The sequence below is a fragment of the Coregonus lavaretus genome (genome assembly GCF_964263955.1).
Source record: "Coregonus lavaretus genome assembly, chromosome: 12".
Classification (NCBI taxonomy): Eukaryota; Metazoa; Chordata; class Actinopteri; order Salmoniformes; family Salmonidae; genus Coregonus; species Coregonus lavaretus.
In genome coordinates, this window is record NC_139999.1 from 22,647,128 (window position 1) to 22,672,553 (window position 25,426).

The window sequence follows — 25,426 nt, forward strand, 5'->3', positions numbered from 1 at the left end:
ATGGACTTAACACACTTAACCAGGTTAGGTTCTGTGTATTAAGCAACTATTTTCTTAGGTCATATGGTTTTTATCCCTGTTGCAGAGCACAGTACAGGATTTCATAAGAATGCCACTACTTTAATTACATTATCTCACAAATACTAAAATCTTAGCTGCATCAATGTTTATTAATATGAATCTGCCAAGCAAATTAATGTGAGAGTGATGAGTTTTATGTTGTAGCACTAGTTGGATATTTATCCTTCCATGTCCTATACCCCCCTTTCCCTCCCCCTCATCATCTGCCTTCTCCTCTTCCTCCTCCACTTCCTTTCCCTCATTAACCACCTCCTCTATTTTCTCCTTCTCATCCCTGTGCAGCAAGCGGGATGTGACCATGTGTTGAATTCCAAGGCGAGGAGAGATAAGTGTGGTGTGTGTGGCGGTGACAACTCCTCGTGCAAGACCGTGGCAGGCACCTTCAACATGGTGCGATACGGTGAGCCTAGGGCCAGTCGTGGTGTTCAAACTATGTGTCATCACAATGACTGAAAAGGGTCATTCACTAGCCCATTAAATACTTAAGCAATAAGGCCGGAGGAGGTGTGGTATATGGCCAAAATACCACGGCTAAGGGCTGTTCTTACGCACGACGCAATGCGGAGTGCCTGAACACAGCCCTTAGCCGCGGTATATTGGCCATATATCACAAACCCCTGAGGTGCCTTATTGCTATTATAAACTGGTTACCAACTTAATTATATACGGTCTGATATACCATGGCTTTCAGCCAATTAGCATTCAGGGCTTGAACCACCCAGTTTATAATGACCACTGACTCAGTCATGTCCACTCAGAGACGTTGAGTTCTCTTCTGCTTGTTGTGCTGCAGGGTACAACGAAGTGGTGAGAATACCCAGTGGTGCTACAAATATTGATGTGCGTCAACACAGCTACTCAGGGAAACCAGAGGACGATAACTACCTCGGTAAGACTCAAACTCACTATCAAAACACTATTTTAGGGTCTTGTTGGCTGTTGAATTTAAACATTAGCTGGGGCATTTTATTTGTCACTGTCCGTCATATCATAGTTCAGGATGTCTACCATTCAGAGTTGTCAAAAGGTTTAGTATTCTCTTCTTGAGCAGATATGAGATGGTTCAATGGCGCCAGAGGGGATGGCTGCCGTTTTACGGGCTCCTAAACAATTGTGCTATTTTGTGTATTTTATACATAATGTTTCTGCCAGTGTCTCTTATGACCGAAAAGAGATTCTGGATATCAGAACAGCAATTACTCACCACGAACTGGACAAAGATTTTTTCTTCAATGAGTCAGACGGGAAGGATTTACTGCTGCTACCAGACCAGGCCCAAATCCCCGTCATTCATATGAAGAGACACCACCGATACAGGGAATGCAGATCCAGGTGCCTTGTGAGAATTTGCCGGCGAGTGGGTAACCCGCCTCTACCATCCATCCTATTGGCCAACGTGCAATCATTGAAGCATAAACTGGATGAGCTCCGTTTGAGACTATCCTACCAATGGGACATTAAAAAAAGTAATATCTTATGTTTCAGTCATGGCTGAATGACGACATGTATAATATACAGTTGGCTGGGTTTTCCGTGCATCAGCAAGACAGAACAGTTACCTCCGGTAAGACGAGGGGTGGTGGTCTGTGTCTATTTGTCAATAAAAGCTGGTGCGCGAAATCTAATATTAAAGAAGTCTTGAGGTTTTGCTAGCCTGAGGTAAAGTACCTCATGATAAGCTGAAGACCACACTATTTACCAAGAGAGTTTTAATCTATATTTTTCATAGCTGTCTATTTACCACCACAAACCGATGCTGACACTAAGACTGCACTCAACAAGCTGTATAAGGCCATTAGCAAACAAGAAAATGCTCATCCAGAGGCGGCGCTCCTAGTGGCCGGGGACTTTAATGCAGGAAAACTAAAATCAGTTTTACCAAATGTCTACCAGCATGCAACGTGCAAACAGAGGAAGAAAAAAAACTCTAGACTATCTTTACTCCACACACAGAGATGTGTTCTATCCTCCTGATTCCTGCTTACAAGCAAAAAATAAAGCAGGAAGTACCAGTGACTCGCTCAATACCGAAGTGGTCAGATGACGCAGATGCTAAGCTACAGAACAGCTTTCCTAGCACAGACAGGAAAATGTTCCTGGGATTCATCCGATGGCATTGAAGAGTATACCACATCAGTCACCGTGCATCGATGACGTCGTCCCCACAGTGACCGTACATACAGTAGGGAAAAAAAGTATTTAGTCAGCCACCAATTGTGCAAGTTCTCCCACTTAAAAAGATGAGAGAGGCCTGTAATTTTCATCATATGTACACGTCAACTATGACAGACAAATTGAGGAAAGAAATTCCAGAAAATCACATTGTAGGATTTTTAATGAATTTATTTGCAAATTATGGTGGAAAATAAGTATTTGGTCACCTACAAACAAGCAAGATTTCTGGCTCTCACAGACCTGTAACTTCTTCTTTAAGAGGCTCCTCTGTCCTCCACTCGTTACCTGTATTAATGGCACCTGTTTGAACTTGTTATCAGTATAAAAGACACCTGTCCACAACCTCAAACAGTCACACTCCAAACTCCACTATGGCCAAGACCAAAGAGCTGTCAAAGGACACCAGAAACAAAATTGTAGACCTGCACCAGGCTGGGAAGACTGAATCTGCAATAGGTAAGCAGCTTGGTTTTAAGAAATCAACTGTGGGAGCAATTATTAGGAAATGGAAGACATACAAGACCACTGATAATCTCCCTCGATCTGGGGCTCCACGCAAGATCTCACCCCGTGGGGTCAAAATGATCACAAGAACGGTGAGCAAAATTCCCAGAACCACACGGGGGGACCTAGTGAATGACCTGCAGAGAGCTGGGACCAAAGTAACAAAGCCTACCATCAGTAACACACTACGCCGCCAGGGACTCAAATCCTGCAGTGCCAGACGTGTCCCCCTGCTTAAGCCAGTACATGTCCAGGCCCGTCTGAAGTTTGCTAGAGTGCATTTGGATGATCTAGAAGAGGATTGGGAGAATGTCATATGGTCAGATGAAACCAAAATATAACTTTTTGATAAAAACTCAACTCGTCGTGTTTGGAGGACAAAGAATGCTGAGTTGCATCCAAAGAACACCATACCTACTGTGAAGCATGGGGGTGGAAACATCATGCTTTGGGGCTGTTTTTCTGCAAAGGGACCAGGACGACTGATCCGTGTAAAGGAAAGAATGAATGGGGCCATGTATCGTGAGATTTTGAGTGAAAACCTCCTTCCATCAGCAAGGGCATTGAAGATGAAACGTGGCTGAGTCTTTCAGCATGACAATGATCCCAAACACACCGCCGGGGCAACGAAGGAGTGGCTTCGTAAGAAGCATCTCAAGGTCCTGGAGTGGCCTAGCCAGTCTCCAGATCTCAACCCCATAGAAAATCTTTGGAGGGAGTTGAAAGTCCGTGTTGCCCAGCGACAGCCCCAAAACATCACTGCTCTAGAGGAGATCTGCATGGAGGAATGGGCCAAAATACCAGCAACAGTGTGTGAAAACCTTGAAGACTTACAAAAAACGTTTGACCTGTGTCATTGCCAACAAAGGGTATATAACAAAGTATTGAGAAACTTTTGTTATTGACCAAATACTTATTTTCCACCACAATGTGATTTTCTGGATTTTCTTTCCTCATTTTGTCTGTCATAGTTGACGTGTACCTATGATGAAAATTACAGGCCTCTCTCATCTTTTTAAGTGGGAGAACTTGCACAATACCCCAACCAGAAGCTATGGATTACAGGCAACATCCGCACTGAGCTAAAGGGTAGAGCTGCCGCTTTCAAGGAGAGGGACTCTAACCCGGACGCTTATAAGAAATCCCGCTATGTCGTCCGATGAACCATCAAACAGGCAAAGCGTCAATACAGGACTAAGTTTGAATCCTACTACACCGGCTCTGACGCTCACCGGATGTGGCAGGGCTCGCAAACTATTAAGGATTACAAAGGGAAGCCCAGCTGCGAGCTCCCCAGTGACACGAGCCTACCAGACGAGCTAAATCACTTCTATGCACGCTTCAAGGCAAGCAACACTGAAGCATGCATGAGAGCACCAGCTGTTGTGGACAACTGTGTGATCACGCTCTCCGTAGCCGATATGAGTAAGACCTTTAAACAGGTCAACATTCACAAGGCCGCAGGGCCAGACGGATTACCAGGACGTGTACTCAGAGCATGCGCTGACCAACTGGCAAGTGTCTTCACTGACATTGTCAACCTGTCCCTGACAGAGTCTGTAATACCTACATGTTCCAAGCAGACCACCATAGTCCCTGTGCCCAAGTACGCCAAGAAAACCTGCCTAAATGACTACAGACCTGTAGCACTCACGTCTGTAGCCACGAAGTGCTTTGAAAGGCTGGTCATGGCTCACATCAACACCATCATCCCAGAAACCCTAGACCCACTCCAATTCAAATACCGCCCCAACAGATCCACAGATGACGCAATCTCTATTGCACTCCACACTGCCCTTTACCACCTACACAAAAGGAACACCTACGTCAGAATGCTGTTCATTGACTACAGCTCAGCGTTCAACACCATAGTGCCCTCAAAGCTCATCACTAAGCTAAGGACCCTGGGACTAAACACCTCCCTCTGCAACTGGATCCTGTAATTCCTGATGGGCCACCCCCAGGTGGTAAGGGTAGGCAACAACACATTTGCCACGCTGATCCTCAACACGGGGGCCCCTCAGGGGCTCAGTTCCCTCCTGTACTCCCTGTTCACCCACAACTGCGTGGTCAAGCATGACTCCAACACCACCATTAAGTTTACAGACAACACAAAGGTGGTAGGCCTGATCACCAACAACGATGAGACAGCCTATAGGGAGGAGGTCAGAGACCTGGTAGTGTGGTGCCAGGACAACAACCTCTCCCTCACCGTGATGAAGACAAATGAGATGATTGTGGACTACAGGAAAAGGAGGGCTGACCACGCCCCATTCACATCGACGGGGCTGTAGTGGAGCAGCTCGAGAGCTTCAAGTTTCTTGGTGTCCACATCACCAACAAACTATTATGGTCCAAACACACCAAGACAGTCATGAAGAGGGCACGACAATGCCTTTTCCCCCTCAGGAGTCTGAAAAGATTTGTCATTGGTCCTCAGATCCTCAAAAAAGTTATACAGTTACACCATCGAGAGCATCCTGACTGGTTGCATCACCGCCTGGTATGGCAACTGCTCGGCATCCAACCGCAAGGCGCTACAGAGGGTAGTGCGTACGGCCCAGTACATCACTGGGGCCAAGCTTCCTGTGATCCAGGACCTCTATACCAGGCGGTGTCAGAGGAAGGCGAAAAAAATGGCCACCCTAGTCATAGACTGTTCTCTCTGCTACTGCACGGCAAGCTGTACCGGAGCGCCAAGTCTAGGTCCAAAAGGTTCCTTAACAGCTGCTACCCCCAAGCCATAAGACTGCTGAACAGTTAATCAAATGGCTGCTCTGACTATTTGCATTGACCCCCTGTTTTTTTACGCTGCTGCTACTCGCTGTTTATTATCTATGCATAATCACTTTCCCCTACCTACATGTACATATTACCTCAATTACCTCGACTAACCTGTACCCCCGCACATTGACTCGGTACCGGTACCCCCTGTATATGGCCTCGTTATTGTTATTTTATTGTGTTACTTTCTTTTTACTTTAGTTTATTTAGTAAATATTTTCTTTACTCTTATTTTTCTTAACATTTACATTTTAGTCATTTAGCAGACGCTCTTATCCAGAGCGACTTACAGTTAGTGAGTGCATACATTATAATTTTGTTATTTTTTCATACTGCATTGTTGGTTAAGGGCTTGTAAGTAAGCATTTCACGGTAAGGTCTACACCTGTCGTATTTGGCGCATTTGACAAATAAAATTGGATTTGATTTGATTTATGGTTGGTGGTGATACTGTAGTGTTCTGCTTGTCTTCAGCTGAGAGCTTTGGCGGGCCCATTGAACCTGGCCTGTACGAGAGTTTAGGGCACACATGCTAACGCGTTAATGATCCAGAACTCATATAGCCCTCTGGGGTCCATTTCATTCTCTCTGTGCTGCTCGTAAAGGTCACTATGCTTGTGTTTCTTTGTGTGTGTGTGTGTGTTTGTGTGTGTGTGTCTGTGTGTGTGTGCATGACTGTCTCTGCGGGTGCGCTGGGGCCTTCTCTCTGTGCTGCTCGTAAAGGTCGCTATGTTTGTGTTTCTTTGTGTGTGTGTGTCTGTGTGTGTGTGTGTGTCTGTGTGTGTGTGTGTGACTGTCTCTGCGGGTGTGCTGGGGCTTGAGTGGGAACAGGGGGTAAGAGGGCTTGCGGGAAGTGGGCCGGTCTCTGCGGCCACATAACTGTGATGTGTGAAATGGCGAGGAAAGTAACTCAGGAAATTAGCTCCATAATCGTATTAGTGTGTATGTGTGCAGCAGACAGACTGATGAACAGAACAGGAGGACTGAGATTCCTCCAGGAGGAATGCAGGATTCTTTGACCCCAATTAGGTTTATCTGCTCTCTGTTGCAGGCCTTACTGTAAATTAAAACATCAGCTGTTTTGCTGCTCTTTTTTTAATCACTGAGTTAAGTGAGAGTTTGTTTACAGTTGACCAACTCTCTTTTCAGAGTAGACAACTCTACAGTATGTCTATGTAAACACTCAGCCAACTCTACAGTATGTCCATGTAAACACTCAGCCAACTCTACAGTATGTCCATGTAAACACTCAGCCAACTCTACAGTATGTCCATGTAAACACTCAGCCAACTCTACAGTATGTCCATGTAAACACTCAGCCAACTCTACAGTATGTCTATGTAAACACTCAGCCAACTCTACATTATGTCCATGTAAACACTCAGCCAACTCTACAGTATGTCCATGTAAACACTCAGCCAACTCTACAGTATGTCTATGTAAACACTCAGCCAACTCTACATTATGTCCATGTAAACACTCAGCCAACTCTACAGTATGTCTATGTAAACACTCAGCCAACTCTACATTATGTACATGTAAACACTCAGCCAACTCTACAGTATGTCTATGTAAACACTCAGCCAACTCTACATTATGTCCATGTAAACACTCAGCCAACTCTACAGTATGTCCATGTAAACACTCAGCCAACTCTACAGTATGTCCATGTAAACACTCAGCCAACTCTACAGTATGTCTATGTAAACACTCAGCCAACTCTACATTATGTCCATGTAAACACTCAGCCAACTCTACAGTATGTCCATGTAAACACTCAGCCAACTCTACAGTATGTCCATGTAAACACTCAGCCAACTCTACATTATGTCTATGTAAACACTCAGCCAACTCTACATTATGTCCATGTAAACACTCAGCCAACTCTACAGTATGTCCATGTAAACACTCAGCCAACTCTACAGTATGTCCATGTAAACTCTCAGCCAACTCTACAGTATGTCTATGTAAACACTCAGCCAACTCTACATTATGTCCATGTAAACACTCAGCCAACTCTACAGTATGTCTATGTAAACACTCAGCCAACTCTACATTATGTCCATGTAAACACTCAGCCATCTCTACAGTATGTCCATGTAAACACTCAGCCAACTCTACAGTATGTCCATGTAAACACTCAGCCAACTCTACAGTATGTATATGTAAACACTCAGCCAACTCTACATTATGTCCATGTAAACACTCAGCCAACTCTACAGTATGTCTATGTAAACACTCAGCCAACTCTACAGTATGTCCATGTAAACACTCAGCCAACTCTACAGTATGTCCATGTAAACACTCAGCCAACTCTACAGTATGTCCATGTAAACACTCAGCCAACTCTACAGTATGTCCATGTAAACACTCAGCCAACTCTACAGTATGTCCATGTAAACACTCAGCCAACTCTACAGTATGTCTATGTAAACACTCAGCCAACTCTACATTATGTCCATGTAAACACTCAGCCAACTCTACAGTATGTCTATGTAAACACTCAGCCAACTCTACAGTATGTCTATGTAAACACTCAGCCAACTCTACATTTACATTTTACATTTACGTCATTTAGCAGACACTCTACAGTATGTCCATGTAAACACTCAGCCAACTCTACAGTATGTCTATGTACACTCAGCCAACTCTACATTATGTCCATGTAAACACTCAGCCAACTCTACAGTATGTCCATGTAAACACTCAGCCAACTCTATAGTATTCCCATGTAAACACTGTTTGATTTCCTCAACAAAAGGAAAAATGACTTTAGCTGAGCTCATCAGACACTTGTGGTTTCTCACCCTGTCCCATACTGTACTTTCAAACTCTTATGACATCCTATTTATTCATGTCAGTGTCACCTCCTCTCTCTTTTTATGTAGCTGTTTCAAACAGCCGTGGGGAGTATCTGCTCAATGGCGAGTTTGTGGTTAGCATGTTTAAAAGGGAAATCAAACTGGGCAACGCCATCATCGAGTACAGCGGATCTGACCACGTCATCGAGAGAATCAATTGCACTGACCGTATCGAAGAGGAGATCATTGTCCAGGTAATGACTCCTTACCTAACTGTTGAGAATGTGACACAGTAAAATGGTTGTGATGCAAATGGAACAGTGGAACTGTACGGATCGTTCTGTTCCTCTGCCCCCCTCTCACTCCGCAGGTGCTTTCTGTAGGTAACTTGTACAACCCAGACGTCAGGTACTCCTATAACATCCCCATCGAGGATAAAACCCAGCAGTTCGTCTGGGACGCCTACGGGCCCTGGCAGGAGTGCAGCAGGCCCTGCCAAGGTGAGGGTTGGGGGAGGGATGTGAAGGGAACAGAGGGGAAGGGGTGTAGGGGTTAGGGGGGTAAAGAGAAGATTGTGGAGGAGTGTGGGAAAGGTGATGGGGTGTGGGAAAGGAGGTGAAAGATCAGGGGAGAGAGGAGTTGAGGCTGTATGTGGTTGTATCTGACAACCATGAAGTCCTCGTCTCCAACACGAAAAAAGCTCCTGCAACCAAGCGTTTTCTAGAAAGTAGAAAAGTAGACATTTCTCATTAAATAGTGTAGAATGCTGTACCCTACAGTCTTGTCAGGGTGTGTGAAACATGGAATTCAGGTGCAAAATTGTGGTATTTATTAACAGGTGCAGAAGGTGAGCTGGATCTATGACAAGACGTTGACAGATTCTGACTTATACAGATAAACTAAATGGTCAATATACTGAAGCTACAATTAGCTTCTAAGAAAGAGCACCTTTAAACTAGGCAGAGCGCCTATAACTTTGATAAAGCGTCAATGATTGCACACAGCTGTGTTTAGTAGGCCTAGACTAGAGCATTGGATAACATGTCACTCCAGCCTATGCTCTCCTGAAAATGGGCACCTGAAGCCTAACCTGTAACACTGAGATAATACAGAATGCACCTAAACAGGTATTTCATCAATTATCATTAGCCTAATAATTCCCTTTACAATCAGTACTTCTCAATAGTTATCTTATCAATGACCAATCCATAATACATTTAAACATTTCAGGACAAAATACTGTATCACATTAACGTTAAACTAATATACTGTAGATAGGCTATTATTAGGAAAACACCCCTCGACATAGAACATTTGGAGAATCTCAATAGTATTTCCTTGATTCCTCGGGTGCTCTCTCCTCGCCTCCTTCTCAAAACCCATTGGATGAGGAGGTCAGAGGTCCCAGAGGAATCAAGGAAATGCTATTGAGATTCTCCCATTGTAATTACTGTGCGCGCCAACCTGCTGGATAACTATGCACACATGAGCGGCTGCCGCGGTCTCTCCAAATCAGTAAACAACCTACGGTGGTAAGTACAGCTCAGGGATACAAATGGAACTTAACTTCTTAATAAACATTTCTACTTGCGTGTACGCTTGCAAAGCTACCGGTAATTTACCAAGGTTACCGGAATCTTCAGTAAGATTCTTTGGTAATTTATGCTTGAATAACTTGTAAAAAATTTATTCATATATAGTATTAATTTATTATATATGTTTCCATATTGTGCATGAGTTTCTAGTAGATAGAACATATGGTTTAAGAGAAATCAATCAATCAATCAAATGTATTTATAAAGCCCTTTTTACATCAGCAGATGTCACAAAGTGCTATACAGAAACCCAGCCTAAAACCCCAAACAGCAAGCAATGCAGATGTAGAAGCACGGTGGCTAGGAAAAACTCCCTAGAAAGGCAGAAACCTAGGAAGAAACCTAGAGAGGAACCAGGCTCTGAGGGCCTTCTGGCTGTGCCCGGTGGAGATTATAACAGTACATGGCCATTAAGGCCAGATTTTTCTCCAAGATGTTCAAACGTTCATAGATGACCAGCAGGGTCAAATAATAATCATAGTGGTTGTAGAGGTTGCAATAGGTTAGTACATCAGGAGTAAATGTCACTTGGCTTTTCATAGCCGGGCATTTAGAGGTTGAAATAGCAGGTGCAGTAGAGAGAAACGTTGGGTCTGGGACAAGGTAGCACGTCCGGTGAACAGGTCAGGGACAGGTCAGGGATAGCCGCATGCAGAAGAGTTCAAACTGGAGCAGCAGCACGACCAGGTGGACTGGGGACAGCAAGGAGTCATCAGGCCAGGTAGTCCTGAGGCATGGTCCTAGGGCTCAGGTCCTCCGGGAGGGGAGGGTGAGAGGGAGAGAAAATAGCCTAATTAATGAAAACAGCATCTAATCAACAATGGTATTCTTTTCAATTAACAGCAACTCTTCAACTATTTACTTTTTTCACAACTGCCACCAGATTGACGCCAAAACATTGACAACAAATACATATTGACATAATAAAAAAAAATATATAAAGGATATTTCATGCTGAACCCCTCATATTTAACACCAATGGTATTCACTAAATTGATGGTTTATATTTAGGATAATGTTTTACAGCTTTGTCATTCTATCTATTATTTTAAAATAATTTCATACAATTATTTCATATGTAATAAGGCCACACAGAAGGCCAGAGATTATTACAGACACCTGTGATAATATGAAGTACCCAGAAGGGCCACTACATTTTAGTCATTTAGCAGACGCTCTTATCCAGAGCGACTTACAGTGAGTGAGTGCATACATTATTATTATTTTTTTCATACTGGCCCCCCGTGGGAATCAAACCCACAACCCTGGCGTTGCAAACGCCATGCTCTACCAACTGAGCTACACGGGACACTAGATGTATTGTGATCGATGACATAAAATCCTTGAAAGATACCAAAATTCTGGTAGTTTACTGGTAAGCTTAGAAAGTTTCCAGTAATATACCCTCCCTTTGCAACCCTACTAGCGTGTGACCTTTTCTATAACAACTGTGGGACTTCTTTAGCATTAGGAATTTGCTTGAAAACGTTAGCAACACTAACAACCATTACAATCTGAGTTTGGCGCTAAAATAGCCAAGTACCTCAACTCCTCCACGGAGTTGAGCGCAGACTAGCCCATTCATAGACACTAACTACTCTAATTAGCACAGGTAGTCAAGGTCAAGAATTACAGTGAAATGCTAGGTGTGTGTATGTTTCTGTGCTCCCTGTAGTCTAAGCTGTAAGGGAAAAGAAGAGAACTCACATGGTGGAGGTGGGGAAACTGTCCAAGCAAGCTAGAAGTAAAGCAGAGAGAAAGTGATGTTAAAATTATACATTTCTTTTTAAATCAAACAATTAGTTTATTCAATTGTGACCTTATTTCATTGAAAATAAAGTGATATTTCATAGATAACCATTGTTTTAAACCCCTCTTTACTATTTAAAATGCAATCACTTCCTTATTTATGACAGGTCAGGATCGGTCATCTGACTTAGTTACTGTTTTCAAATGCTAGCCAAGGAGCCATTAGCCTAGTCATTCAAAAAATCTAATCTATCACCCCATTTCAATAGACTTAAAAATTAAAGCCTAACTTGTGATAACAGTACTAAAGAGACATAGCAAGAGGTATATCAAACCTCATTTGTCACTTTCCATGGAAGCAAAAGTTTTTAATGTTTTTTTTTGTCAAAGCTAGCTAGGTAGCAGCCAGTGGCAGAGAACATGCTAGCTAAGCTAGCTAATTTACTCATACAAAATATTCTACAAACACAACACTTTAAAACCGACCTATGCCACCTCCTAACATGTTTATATAAACATTTGTTGTAGTTTTAGTATGTTTCTCTGACCCCATACCTGTCAAAAAATATTGTAATATTAGCAGTATCTGAACTAGCTAAACTGCCTGGCAGCCATTTCCTCAACTTCCAACTGTCAACTGTTGCTATGGTGACCAAGATGTCACATGACTGTTCATCTTCTTGTTCGTCTAAATGACCAAAATGTAAATCTAATGTAAATTGTAAAGGAGAGTTAAAAACACGTCTCTTTGGAATAGAAAACTAGCTAGCTATATACAAAATAATGTGCACTCACCTCCGCACACATTTGATCTTCTCCTTCAGCAGTTTGACTATCCGATATGGCCCTAGTAATATCAAAATCCTGCAAGATTCGTGCTGGAATTGGTCCTGCAGGAATATCAAAATCCTGCAGGATTGGTGCTGGAATTTACTTGGTCCTGCAGGAATTGCCATATCCTGCAGGAATATCAAAATCCTGCAGGTTTCAGTCCTGCAGGATACCTGCAGGAATGTACTTGGTCATGCAGGAATTGCCATATCCTGCAGGAATATCCAAATCCTGCAGGTTTCGGTCCTGCAGGATTCCTGCAGTAATTGTCATGTTTGTGCAGGATTTTCAAAATTTCTTCAGGACAATTCATACTAAAAAGGACAAACATTTTAAATGTAAATATGCAATGGAGAGAAATGTCGACGTCACGGGCGCTCTTCAGTGTCAACGTCACATTTCTATTTATCTATGAAGATTTACTGATTTACTGCTCTTAATGTTTGGTTATAAAAATTGAGAACAGAAGGTAAGGTTTCTGGGAATACTTTTTGAATTGATTTTGCAATGATTTAAACCATGTACGTCAAACGTGACTCTTGGAGGAACACACTCCTGCTGGTTTTCATTCTTGCCTTTTGACAAGTGTCTGATTTAGACTTCAAAGAATCCAAGCGCGCATGGACTTTCCAGCCAATCGATTCAATCCCAGGGAGAAACCAAAAGCAGTAGGACCATGACCAAGGAACTAAACCTTCTCTCACACCCCATCAGGAGAGCGTAAGAGGAAGATCCTGTGTAGTAGAGAGTCGGACCGTGTGGTGGTCTCAGACCAGAGATGCCATGGGGCTGCCAGACCAGCCATGGTCACAGAACCCTGCAACGCAGAGTGTGAAATCAGGTACTACCTAAACCACTCTCCATCTGTCCATATCACAGATTCTTCATCACTATCTTTATATCTGTGATCTGTATGCTGTATGATATAAAATTATGAAGTTGTTTCCTGTCAGCGTCTCTCACCTATGACCTTTCCTGTCTGTACAGGTGGCATGTGGCACAGAAGAGTGAGTGTACAGTCCCGTGTGGAGTGGGATATCGTACGCTGGAGATCTATTGCGCCAAACTCAGACGTACCGACGGAAAGACCCAGAAGGTGGACGAGCGTTACTGCAGCAGTCAACGTAAACCTGAGGACAAGGAGAGTTGCCATGGAGACTGTAACCCGGCCGGTTGGGAGTACTCTTCTTGGTCAGAGGTGAGACCGCCTGTTTTTCGGGGGGCTAAGAAAAAGAGAAGGCAAAACAGAAGGAAAATGGTTGAATACGCGTACGTGTGTTTCAGTGCTCCAAAAGCTGTGGCGGAGGGTCCCGGCGTCGTGCGGCCGTGTGTGGGAAGTCCTCTGAGGCAGAAAGTGATGAGAGTAAGTGCAGCCAGCGAGACAAGCTCACCACCGTCCAGAACTGCAATGAGTTCCTGTGTCCCGCGTGGAAGACCGGAGACTGGTCTGAGGTCAGTTCTATGGAGAATGTTTGGACTACGCTTTGGAAATGATGGTTATCACTTGAAATGAATTTAGGAATTTAGAACCCAGGTGGCCTTTTTACGCTACGACCAGTTTGTTGTTAAAGATGTAAAAATGACAGGGCGCCAGTGAAGTGGGTCAAAGATCAAATCCAAATGTTAATAATGTCCTTGTTATGTCTTGTCATGTATGGTGCACTATGTGGGGCAATAACTAGCTTTATTGCATAGTTTACACATTCTGTCCAAGCAGCTCAAAATACTATGAGTCACATTCCACAAATGTTTTATATTATAAACCGGGTAGTTTGGGTCCTGGATGCTGATTGGCTGAAAGCTGTGGTACAGTATATCAGACAATATACCATGGGTATGACGCAAAATGACTTGTTTACCGTTCTAATTACATTGGTAACCAGTTTATAATAGAAATAAGGCACCTCAGGGTTTGTGGTATATGGCCAATATACCACGGCTAAAGGCTGTATCCAGGCACTCCGCGTTGCATCGTGCATAAGAACAGCCTTTAGCCGTGGTATATTGGCCATATACCACACCCCCTCTGGCCTTATTGCTTAAATATCCCAAACAAACACATACTGTACACACATAGCTAACCTACTGTACATGTCAAAGCTACTGTTATATGCACACACACTGTTGTCCTGATTGTCCTGGCTTTATGCTATGTGTGCCCATGTTTCTCATTGTGCCTGTTGACTGTTCTTGCAGTGCCCGGTGACGTGTGGGAAAGGGTACAAGCACCGGCAGACATGGTGCCAGTTTGCAGAGGATCGACGGGACGACCGCTTCTGTGACTCTGCGTCCAAGCCTGAGTCGGTCCAGACGTGTCAGCAGCAGGACTGTGCCTCGTGGCAGGTCGGACCTTGGGGACAGGTGAGTTACACCTGTTGGACAGTTGACATACAGTACAGTGACATGTTTATGAGAGTGGTGACATAGCTTTGTGCCAGGTAATATTATGATATGTTTGCCAGGTGGCACACACTGTGACATCTTTGCCAAGTGACATCTGTGGCTTACCAACTGTTCCTCAAAGACTGTAGTGTTGTGTCTTGCAACAGCTAACGATTATGTATTTGTATTTATTAGGGATCCCCATTAGCTGCTGCCGAGGGGTCCAAAACATTAAAGCACATACATCACACATAAAACACATAAAACAAAAGATAAAACAGTACATCATATAACATTATTGCACCACTACATATCTATAATACAAAATGTATAATACCGGCATACAACAATATTAGAATGTACGTGTGTGTAGAGTGCGTGTGCTAGCATGTGTGTGCGTATGCGTGTGTCTGTACCTGTGTGTGTGTCTCTTCACAGTCCCCGCTGTTCCATAAAGTGTATTTTTATCTGTTTTTTAAATGTGATTCTACTGCTTGCATCAGTTACCTGATGTGGAATAGAGTTCCTTGTAGTCATGGCTCTATGTAGTACTGTGCACATCCCATTGTCTGTTCTGGACTTGGGGACTGTGAAGAGACCTCTGGTGGCATGTCTTGTGGACTTATTGTGTCATTCCAAACGTGTCCAACTGTTTCAAATATTAGAATATGACCCAATGAAACAGAAATTTATACTACTGTATCTATCATAATGAAACCGATTTTGCTTCAGAGTTTTAGCTATTTGGAACTCTGTCCAATTGGACATGAGGCTATACTATACTTTCTCCAGATGTAGAGCATTGACAGAAGAAAGATAAGCTAAGCCACTCATTTAGTCTATCCCCCATTCACTCTGTTGTTTAGGCACATTGCTGACCATACCAAAATAAGCATACACAATCTGTACACAATCTTTATGCTTGCTAAAGCATAATCAGTGTAGATCTCTCAGGATGAAAAACAGCTGCTTTGTAGCAACCCTTAGGCTCTAGCCTAAAAAGGTATTGCAACATTTTGCAAATCAAAACTAGGTACTTAACACAGCAAACTGCCTGTAAGCCTAAATGTGTGATGGAGATTAGATGATCCTATACCATGGAATTGGCCAAAACAGAAAAAAATTCTGATAAAACTTAAGTTCCTCACAATAAAATGACAGCTCTTAATAAAGATTGTTTAAAGTTACTGCCACACAAGTTTGACCTCGTTTCATTGGAGTCAGTAAGGTAGAAGAGAGTGTGGTGTGTGTACCCACTGACTTAGATACAGTGGGGGAAAAAGCAGTGGAAAGTAGATTAATTACTCATGCATTATGATTTGGTATGTAGGCTTTTTTTTGTCCCTCTCTGACTTTCTCTCTGTCACTTTTTTTCTCTTTATCTCTACCTCTCTCTTTCTTTAAGTCGCTCTTTTCTCTTGTTCTCTCTTTGGTGAACACAGTGCACAACCTTGTGTGGACCAGGCTACCAGATGCGGGCGGTGAAGTGCGTTGTGGGGTCATATGGGTCTGTCATGGACGACACTGAATGTAACGCGGCCACACGGCCCACTGACACTCAGGTAAGGACACAGTCCACTAATACCCATCTCAACATCTCTGTACGTACCCCATCTCCTCTGCACTGATCTGGAGAGAGTGAAAGCAGTTTGGTGGATGCCTTCTCATTTTGTGAAGATACCTTTGGCTACTGCCCTTGGATACTACTCTGTTTTCAAGTGACATTTGTGAGGATATAACATGAAGTGAGGCCTATATGCAATTTTCTCAGTATTAGACCACCCAGGGCTTGATTTGTCAGACTCAGTAGAACACGCAAACACCCTAACCCGTTCCTGACACACTACTTGAATGCTTAGTTGAGAGCTGACCATGTGACTTTCCCCATCCCCTGCAGTTGAAGAATGGTGTTCAATTTTATAGTGAGGAAAGTTTTTTTTCCTGTGCAGGCTGTGACACAGGTACAGTCAATGGCACATTGTGACCCAGTCCATTACCACCTGGACTCAATAAGGCCTTGTTGTCTAAAGGGTGTTCAGAGGGGGGCTGTGCCAGGCCGCTCTTACCCCCAGACGGAGACACAGGATTGTCTCCCTCCAGCAGTCTGCCTCCTTACGAAGCATGAAGGAGCAGGAGAGAGGGCCTTTCCACGGCAGGGGGCGCACAGGAGGGGGTCTGGGGGTGGGTGATGGAGGGGGAGCTGGCTCTAACCCCAGAAACCCAGCCACGGGGCAGGGCTGGTGATGGGGCAAAACATTCCTGGATTATTCTTGGAAACTGTCCTCACCTTGGTTATTATGTAAGTCACACCTACAGTCTGCCAGGGGTATCGTTTGTCTGTTAAGAGTCTTGTACTGTAGTGTAATAGTCTAGTTTCCCACCTTAATGTCTGTCCGTTAACAGTCTTGTACTGTAGTTTATACCATGGCATCTCCAATCCAAAGTTAAATCTAGAATCGGCTTCCTATTTCGCAACAAAGCCTCCTTCACTCATGCTGCCAAACATGCCCTCGTAAAACTGACTATCCTACCGATCCTTGACTTCGGCGATGTCATTTACAAAATAGCCTCCAACACTCTACTCAGCAAACTGGATGTACTGTAGTCGAACACAGTGCCATCCGTTTTGTCACCAAAGCCCCATATACTACCCACAACTGTGACCTGTACGCTCTTCTTGGCTGGTCCTCACTACATATTCATTGCCAAACCCACTGGCTCCAGGCCATCTATAAATCACTGCTAGGCAAATCTCCGCCTTATCTTAGCTCATTGGTCACCATAGCAACACCCACCCGTAGTATGCGCTCCAGCAGGTATATCTCACTGGTCATCCCCAAAGCCAACACCTCCTTTGGCCGCCATTCCTTCCAGTTCTCTGCTGCCAATGACTGGAACGAACTGCAAAAATCTCTGAAGCTGGAGACTTTTATCTCCCTCACTAACTTTAAGCATCAATTGTCAGAGCACCTTACCGATCACTGCACCTGTACACAGCCCTTCTGAAATTAGCCCACTCAACTACCTCATCCCCATATTGTTATTTATTTTGCTCATTTGCACCCCAGTATCTCTATTTGCACATAATCTTTTGCACATCTATCATTCCAGTGTTAATACTAATTGTAATTATTTTGCACTATGGCCTATTTATTGCCTTACCTCCATAACTTGCTACATTTGCACACACTGTATATATATTTTCTGTGGTATTTTTGACTTTATGTTTTGTTTTACCTCATATGTAACTCTGTTGTTGTTTTTATCGCACTGCTTTGCTTTATCTTGGCCAGGTTGCAGTTGTAAATGAGAACTTGTTCTCAACTGGCTTACCTGGTTAAATAAAGGTCAAATAAAAATAAAATAATACAATTGTTGAATACTCGTTTCTGATTGACTTGAAGGGCATTCTAGAGTGTGCATTATTTCCATATAACGCACTGTATATTTGCACGGTAGATTTCAATGGCTATAGTTTGAGCTACTTTTGAAAGCAAAAGTCAAATTGAAAACATTATTGGCATTGTTGAATTCAATGTTAATAATAACAAGCTAGGACGAATGGTTTGGTTAGCTAAACTAGCAAGTCTGTTTGTTTGGTTACCAAGGCAACTATTGTCCCTATCTAGTAAACTTGCTAGCTACTTCAGTGGATGTTGAACACATAAAAGGGATAATCAACTCGTGGCTCGATGCATTCTATGGAAAATAATGAACGACATGGAATGTGTGTAGGCTGGTTCTCTCCACCTTATGTGAACCTATCTGAAAATCTCTTCAGTAAAACAATTCCTGCTCTGTCGAAAATGACCAACACATAGACAGTGAACCCAAACTCACATTCATACAGTTGCTGACTAATCGTCACACATTTCATGAACCTCTACTTTTATGGACCTCTCCCCATGCATTGGTTTAGTTTATTAGAGCTTGTTTCGTTCTCTCTCCGTGCTAATAGTTGGAAGGCAGAATGGTCTGTTTTCCTGGGGCATGGGGTGGGCAGGTCAGGGTAGGGTGTGGAGCGGTGGGCTGGGCCATAAACACAGACTGAGACTCCGGTCCCAGGGAGGCCCCCCTGGTCCCGGCCTTAATTCCCGACTCAGCCGTCAGGCCTGGTGACCCTGAATCAGTCACTTCACCTCCCTGTGATTCCAGCCAGTCATCCGTGAAGTCTGCTCTGAGATCGCCCACCCTAAACTACTCCAGGGCTGGAAAAGGGGGAAAGAGAAAAGAACGGAGCTTATGTTTCAGGACGCCTATCTCTACCTGAGTTGACCAGCGAGAAGGAGAAGAGAAAACCAAAAAATACATAACGACGACTTAACACTTGCCTCCTACACACCTACCCACAGACGTGTACACAACATACATCAACACACACCCACAGCGTCATAGACAGGCCTTGGCTGCCTTTAGAACCAGAGTACCTTTTCATGTTTCACCTCCTTCTTTCTTTCTCTTCTATTTCTCCCACCACCACCACAACCATGTTTTACAGTGTGTTTTACTGCTTGAGTGTGAGGCTGTGGAGGCTGTGTTCCCCCTGCCTGCCTGCCTGGCTGGCTGTCTGCCTGGCTGTCTGCCAGGGTCCTGTTTGTTTCCACTCAGAGGACTCAGAGTGTGGAATGTGGAGCCCTCTATGGCCCTGCTAAACCTGAGTTAACCTGGGTTCAAAGGTCATGAGAGGGCACCCGGGGAGTAGAGCAGGGCGGAAGGTGGGGAAGGAGCCCAGTAACATGCCTGTGTTGGCATTGGAGACTGGGATACAACTCCACTGTGACACGTTATGACAGGCATCAGGTTATTCAGAAGGTTGGCCTCATGTGGAGGGGCTTAACGTTGTGTGTTTCTGGGATCTGTCAGAGTAACTGTTACTTTTAGTCTGGTGGGTACACTTCTGTCAGTGCTGTACAGGTTGTCCAGTAAGTAGATGAAAGTGTAGTACTGTATGGTGTGTTTCTGTCAGTGTGATTGGTTTGATGGATGTGTATGTTTGTCCCTGTAGGACTGTGAACTGGCCCAGTGTCCTGTCAGCCACCCGGTTCCCCCTGGGACCAAAGTGCCCTCACACCTCTCACACAAAACCCAGTGGAGGTTCGGCTCTTGGACACAGGTTGGTTTTATTGGTTGCGCTACCACTCGCTGTAGCAATCAAATACTGTGTGTGTTACACTGTACTGTACTTTGCTGTACTGTACTGATTGCTTCCTTCTTCACCACAGTGTAGCGCCACCTGCGGCAAAGGGACACGGATGCGCTACGTTAGTTGCCGTGACAACCAGGGTGGGGTTGCGGAGGATTCTGCCTGCTCCCACCTGGCCAAGCCCCCGGCCAGGGACGGGTGCACTGTAGTGCACTGCGGACAGTGGAAGGTCCTAGAATGGACATCAGTAAGTAACTACTGTCTTTCAATCAACCACCATGTTAAATGCTCTGTGTATACTTAAAATATATTGAATATATACAATATCTACTTAATATTTGACATTACTAGAGGGTCTTGTGGCTAAGTATATGTTGTTTTCCTCCATTGCTAATGTCTTTAACCTTTGTGAACAGTTCCATTGTGAACAGTTCTTCTAGAGGGAAATCTGACTACCATTATATGCTCTCTCTCTGCACTGTTCATTAACCAACTCAGTGGCCTATAATATCTGAGGTTTATTTACAGTGCCTTGCAAAATTATTCATCCCCCTTGGTGTTTTTCCTATTTTGTTGCATTACAACCTGTAATTTAAATACAGGGGGATTTCATGTAATGGACATACACAAAGTAGTCCAAATTGGTGAAGTGAAATGAAAGAAATTACTTGTTTCAAATCATTCTAAACAATAAATAACGGAAAAGTGGTGCGTGCATAGGTATTCAACCCCTTTGCTATGAAGCCCCTAAATAAGATCTGGTGCAACCAATTACCTTCAGAAGTCACATAATTAGCTAAATAAAGTCCACCTGTGTGCAATCTAAGTGTCACATGATCTGTCACATGATCTCAGTATATATACACCTGTTCTGAAAGGCCCCAGAAGACCAAGGAGCTCTCCAAACAGGTCAGGGAAAAAGTTGTGAAGAAGTACAGAACAGGGTTGGGTTGGGTTCTAAAAAAATATCCAAAACTTTGAACATCCCACGGAGCACAATTAAATCCATTATTAAAAAATTTAAAGAATATGTCACCACAACAAACCTGCCAAGAGAGGGCCGCCCCAAAAAAATAAGCAAACACTTTTGGTGTTCGCCAAAAAATCAATTTTAATTCCAGGTTGTAAGGCAACAAAATAGGAAAAATGCCAAAGGGGGTGAATACTTTCGCAAGCCACTGTAGGCCTATACAGGGCCTGTTAAAAGTTCCACTGATCTGACAAACTGGGTCCCTTAAAGTACTGTAACTACACTATCTGTTTGTGTCAGCCATGTTTAAAGAGACAAGACACTGACCTGAGCTGCTACAGCATGTTTTGTTTGTGTTTGTATGCTGTGTGTCTTACTGTGTGTGCCTGTGTTTGTGTGTGTGTGTGTGTGTGTGTGTGTGTGTGTGTGTGTGTGTGTGTGTGTGTGTGTGTGTGTGTGTGTGTGCACAGTGCTCTGTATCCTGCGGGCAGGGGACTACCACTCGCCAGGTGGTGTGTTTGAACCTCAGTGACCAGATAGTGGACGTGGTGGAGTGTGACCCTGACGACCGTCCAGCCACAGAGCAGGAGTGTGCCATGTCCCAGTGCCCTTTTGTCCGCTCCAGTGATCCTCGACCCTTCCCCTCGCCCAGCGGGGGCGTCCGCAACAACCTGCCCACGGCTGCCGACGGACGTAGCGGAGGACGAACCCAGGCCCACCAATGGAGGACAGGACCCTGGGGAGCGGTAAATATCTTATACACCATTTACAATCATCTTGCAGTCCTAGGGTCCTTAACATTGAATTAATGCATACAACCTATATCAGGGGTTGGCAACAGGCGGCCCGTGGGCCAAAACTGTCCCTCACTGATTTTCTGGGAGGGGAGAGATATTCGTTTTTGGTCAAAAAAGACAGTAAAATCACCAGGAATATACTTTAAAATGTGTTTAATTTAGGAAATCTGTTCCCAAGTATTCACATATATGATCATGTCTCAATGTAATCAAGGTATGAAATGATTGTTATTTTCAAATATAATCCCTTTGTACAAATTATTATAATTATGTTCCGGGCCCCCAACCATCCGCTCCAACAAAAAACGGCCCGCGGCTGAATCTAATTGCCTACCCCTGACTTAGGTCAATGAGTTGTGCTGATGGTTTTGGCGGTTATTAGCCTATTGTACAGCTGTTATTAAAAACGGTTGCACAACAGTCTGTGTCCCCAAATAGCTGGTGTTATTTAAAGGAACATGGGAAATAGCAAGGGTTATTTTCGGGATCTCTTCCTGAGGATATGTGTTTTAATATATCGATCCAGTTTCCTAAAGCACATAGTCTCTGCGGTCAATCGGACTCTTGCCAGAATGATGTATGTGTGCTTTTTTATATTTGTCTGTCAATGGGTGCCTTTTTGCACATACTGTAGGTTAGTGTGTTAGTGTTTGTATTTATTAATGGTGTTTATATGTGCACTTGTTTCATTGTAGCTGATGTGTGTATTTGCAAAGGTCTACAATATGTGACACTGTGATTCTTGGTAAATGTATTATTGCTGTAACCCCTTGTTTGAGTGAGGTGTGTGTGCATAGATGAGCACCATACATTTGCATGGACGTGTTTGATCATGTTTTTGTCATTGTGTCCATACATGCTCATACATGTATGTGTATTAGTGTTTGAATGTCTACTTGCCTGTCTCTGAGTTAGTGCATACATACCTGTACGTGTGAGAGTGTGTGACCCATCTATCTCACTGTGTTCTCCTCCCTGTGACGTCAGTGCTCGAGCACATGTGCGGGTGGCTTCCAGAGGCGTGTGGTGGTGTGCCAGGATGAGAATGGTTATGCTGCCAACAACTGTGAAGATCGCTCCAAACCCATCGAGCAGCGCTCCTGTGAGTCCGGACCCTGTCCACAGTGGGTCTACGGGAACTGGGGAGAGGTGAGAGAACCCAAGCCGCCCTACAGCACTGATACACTGTGGGGGTTTAGTCGCACTTTGATGACATCACCTCATTGTTATCACAGAGGTTATTATTCTGCAATTCCATTCTTCTGAAATTGCTTTGCTGGGCTGTATGTCGTCATGTACCTCCTGGGTTGTGCTGGGGGTGAGGGGTTAAAGGTTAGAGATTAGGGGCCAGAGGTCATCGATAACTGTATTTTGTATGGGGATGACATAGGTTGGATAAACAATGGAATGAATCAACTGTCCTGACTCTGTGTACACACTCTTCTTTCCTCTGCTCTGTCCTGCAGTGCACCAAGCCGTGTGGGGGAGGAATAAAGACGCGGCTGGTGGCGTGTCAGAGGCCCAACGGAGAGCGCTTTAACGATCTGAGCTGTGAGATTCTAGACAAACCGCCCGACCGTGAGCAGTGCAATACTCAGTCGTGCCCGTCTAACCCCCACTGGAGCACAGACCCATGGAGCTCGGTACGCTCGTAAATATAAACGTTTTCTTCCCCCATCTTTTTTAACAGTCCTCTCATTTCACCACACAGAGTTTGACAAACAAACAATCAAACTTGAGAGAGCAGGGTGTTTCTGTGGCGCTTAAATGCTGGAAACTCCACTTTCCATTTCACCTTTACCCTTCCCTTGGTGCCTGAGACTGGTCATCCTTCTAGAGACAGTTGGGAATTGATTTATGTTGCACTTAAGAGACAGGATACACACAACAAACCAAAAAGTACAACATATGAAAAGCTTCATTGACAGTTGTGACCATAAGAACACTTTCTCTGTTATCAGTCTTAGTGTTCAAAATTCAGGATCAGTTTGTATCAGAATCAAAGCTAGTTTGTAAAATATTGTTTTAAAAGATAATTTATTACTTAAGAGATTTTCTTCTTTGTTTCCTATGTATATACAAACCTCCAACGTTTCTGTTATAGCTCTTTGTATTCGCACACTTAGTCAATCGTTGTTCATATGCAAATATTGATTAATGTTTCTGTATATCAGGAGTTTAAAATGCCTTGTTTCTTTTTTGTTAACACCCAAATAATGGACATACACTCGGGTGTTGTTGCTATTCATACATGTGGCAAAGAAAATGACCTGGAAATAGTTTTTATGTACTCTAGAGATGGATACATCATTCTGATGCTAAAGCTTTATTGGCCATCATAACTGTAAAAATTAAATGTGTCTTAAAGGGTGTAATATGCAGTTCAAACAATAACAAAGCGTCACCCCACCACATTTTCGGTAAACAGCTAAGGGGTGGAGCTGGATAAATGTAACCACTCTTAAATGCATAGACAGAGCTATGGATGCAAGGACTGACCATCCATGAAATGAAAATTATAGTTTGAACCATGTTTTGAGGCTATACAGTGTTTTGTTTACAATTACATTGTTTACGAACAAAGAAGTAAATAAAGGTTATATTTTGGGTTCTGATTGGGTTAGACAGTTAAACTAAGCTTCTAAATTAATATAAGTTATATTCTTCAAGAATCAATAGCTATATATAATGAATAAACATTTTTAAAAGATGGATGTAGCAATCGCAGATTGCCCCTTTAAGGCACATGCAGTTTTTATAGAGAAGTTACTAATCATCGTATGTTTACGCCTTATTTTACAGTCCACTATTTACCTGGTATTTACTCAGAAATGTCATTGTAAATGGTAATTACATGATAATTACCTAATAATTACTTTTTAATAATGTAAATGCCGGGTAGTTACCAATTATGCTAAATTCTTAAAAAGAAACAATAGTCTTTAAGTAAAGACTAAGTCAACACCAGCTGAAATAGAACTGTAGAATAAAGTGACAGCTGTATTATTTGATCAATTATGTGATTCTTCGGGGTAATAGTCATTTTACCACAGTTTGAAGTCCTGACCCAGATTCCCTCCTTTTAACTAGCACAGACATAAGAACCCAGCCCAACCAGTAGGTCCAAGGCCCACTGCTCAAAAGGTGCTTGATATGAGTGTATTTATGTAATGTTAGATATGTCTAAATATTCGCTTTTGTAAATAGTTTATTTTGGTGCGATCACCAGTGCTCAATACACGTGAAAATATGCTATGCTCAACCATACCTCACTTGGAACAAACACAACTCAACTAGCCATTAACTTATACTTACAATGGTGCTTTTGCAAAACAAGGGAGAAATGAGATATAAACATCAACGAATCACTATGTTTTTTTTTCATACTTAAGGTCATAAACTGTTTATTGTGACATAGAGAGATGCACGTATGTAAACTATGTTTTTTGAGTAGTTGTTTATATTCATTTTTATGTTTATTCTTTTTCATTTTTTTCATGAAGAGTTGATTATTGATTATGTCAAACATTTTTTTTGTAATGTTAGGTGAAAATGTGTTGTAGTTTTTAAAAAGGTAAAGATAATTGTTTAAGTGTGTTCCATTTATTCACCAC

The 25,426-nt window shown here is 43.2% G+C and overlaps 1 protein-coding gene across 1 annotated transcript in view; it reads left to right on the plus strand.

Annotated features, from left to right (window-relative positions):
* adamts9 (ADAM metallopeptidase with thrombospondin type 1 motif, 9) overlaps positions 1-23,587 on the plus strand; it is a 37,036-nt gene extending 13,449 nt beyond the window's left edge. The window contains exons 15-28 of the mRNA XM_084173914.1: positions 364-481; positions 875-970; positions 8,433-8,599; positions 8,716-8,845; positions 13,235-13,361; positions 13,508-13,718; positions 13,805-13,972; positions 14,717-14,881; positions 16,345-16,464; positions 19,908-20,015; positions 20,125-20,292; positions 21,486-21,761; positions 22,800-22,961; positions 23,279-23,587. Of these exons, the coding sequence (XP_084030040.1) occupies positions 364-481; positions 875-970; positions 8,433-8,599; positions 8,716-8,845; positions 13,235-13,361; positions 13,508-13,718; positions 13,805-13,972; positions 14,717-14,881; positions 16,345-16,464; positions 19,908-20,015; positions 20,125-20,292; positions 21,486-21,761; positions 22,800-22,961; positions 23,279-23,467 (2,205 nt within the window). The 3' untranslated portion in view covers positions 23,468-23,587. The remainder of the gene's footprint in view (positions 1-363; positions 482-874; positions 971-8,432; positions 8,600-8,715; positions 8,846-13,234; positions 13,362-13,507; positions 13,719-13,804; positions 13,973-14,716; positions 14,882-16,344; positions 16,465-19,907; positions 20,016-20,124; positions 20,293-21,485; positions 21,762-22,799; positions 22,962-23,278) is intronic.
* The last annotated feature ends 1,839 nt before the right edge of the window (positions 23,588-25,426 follow it).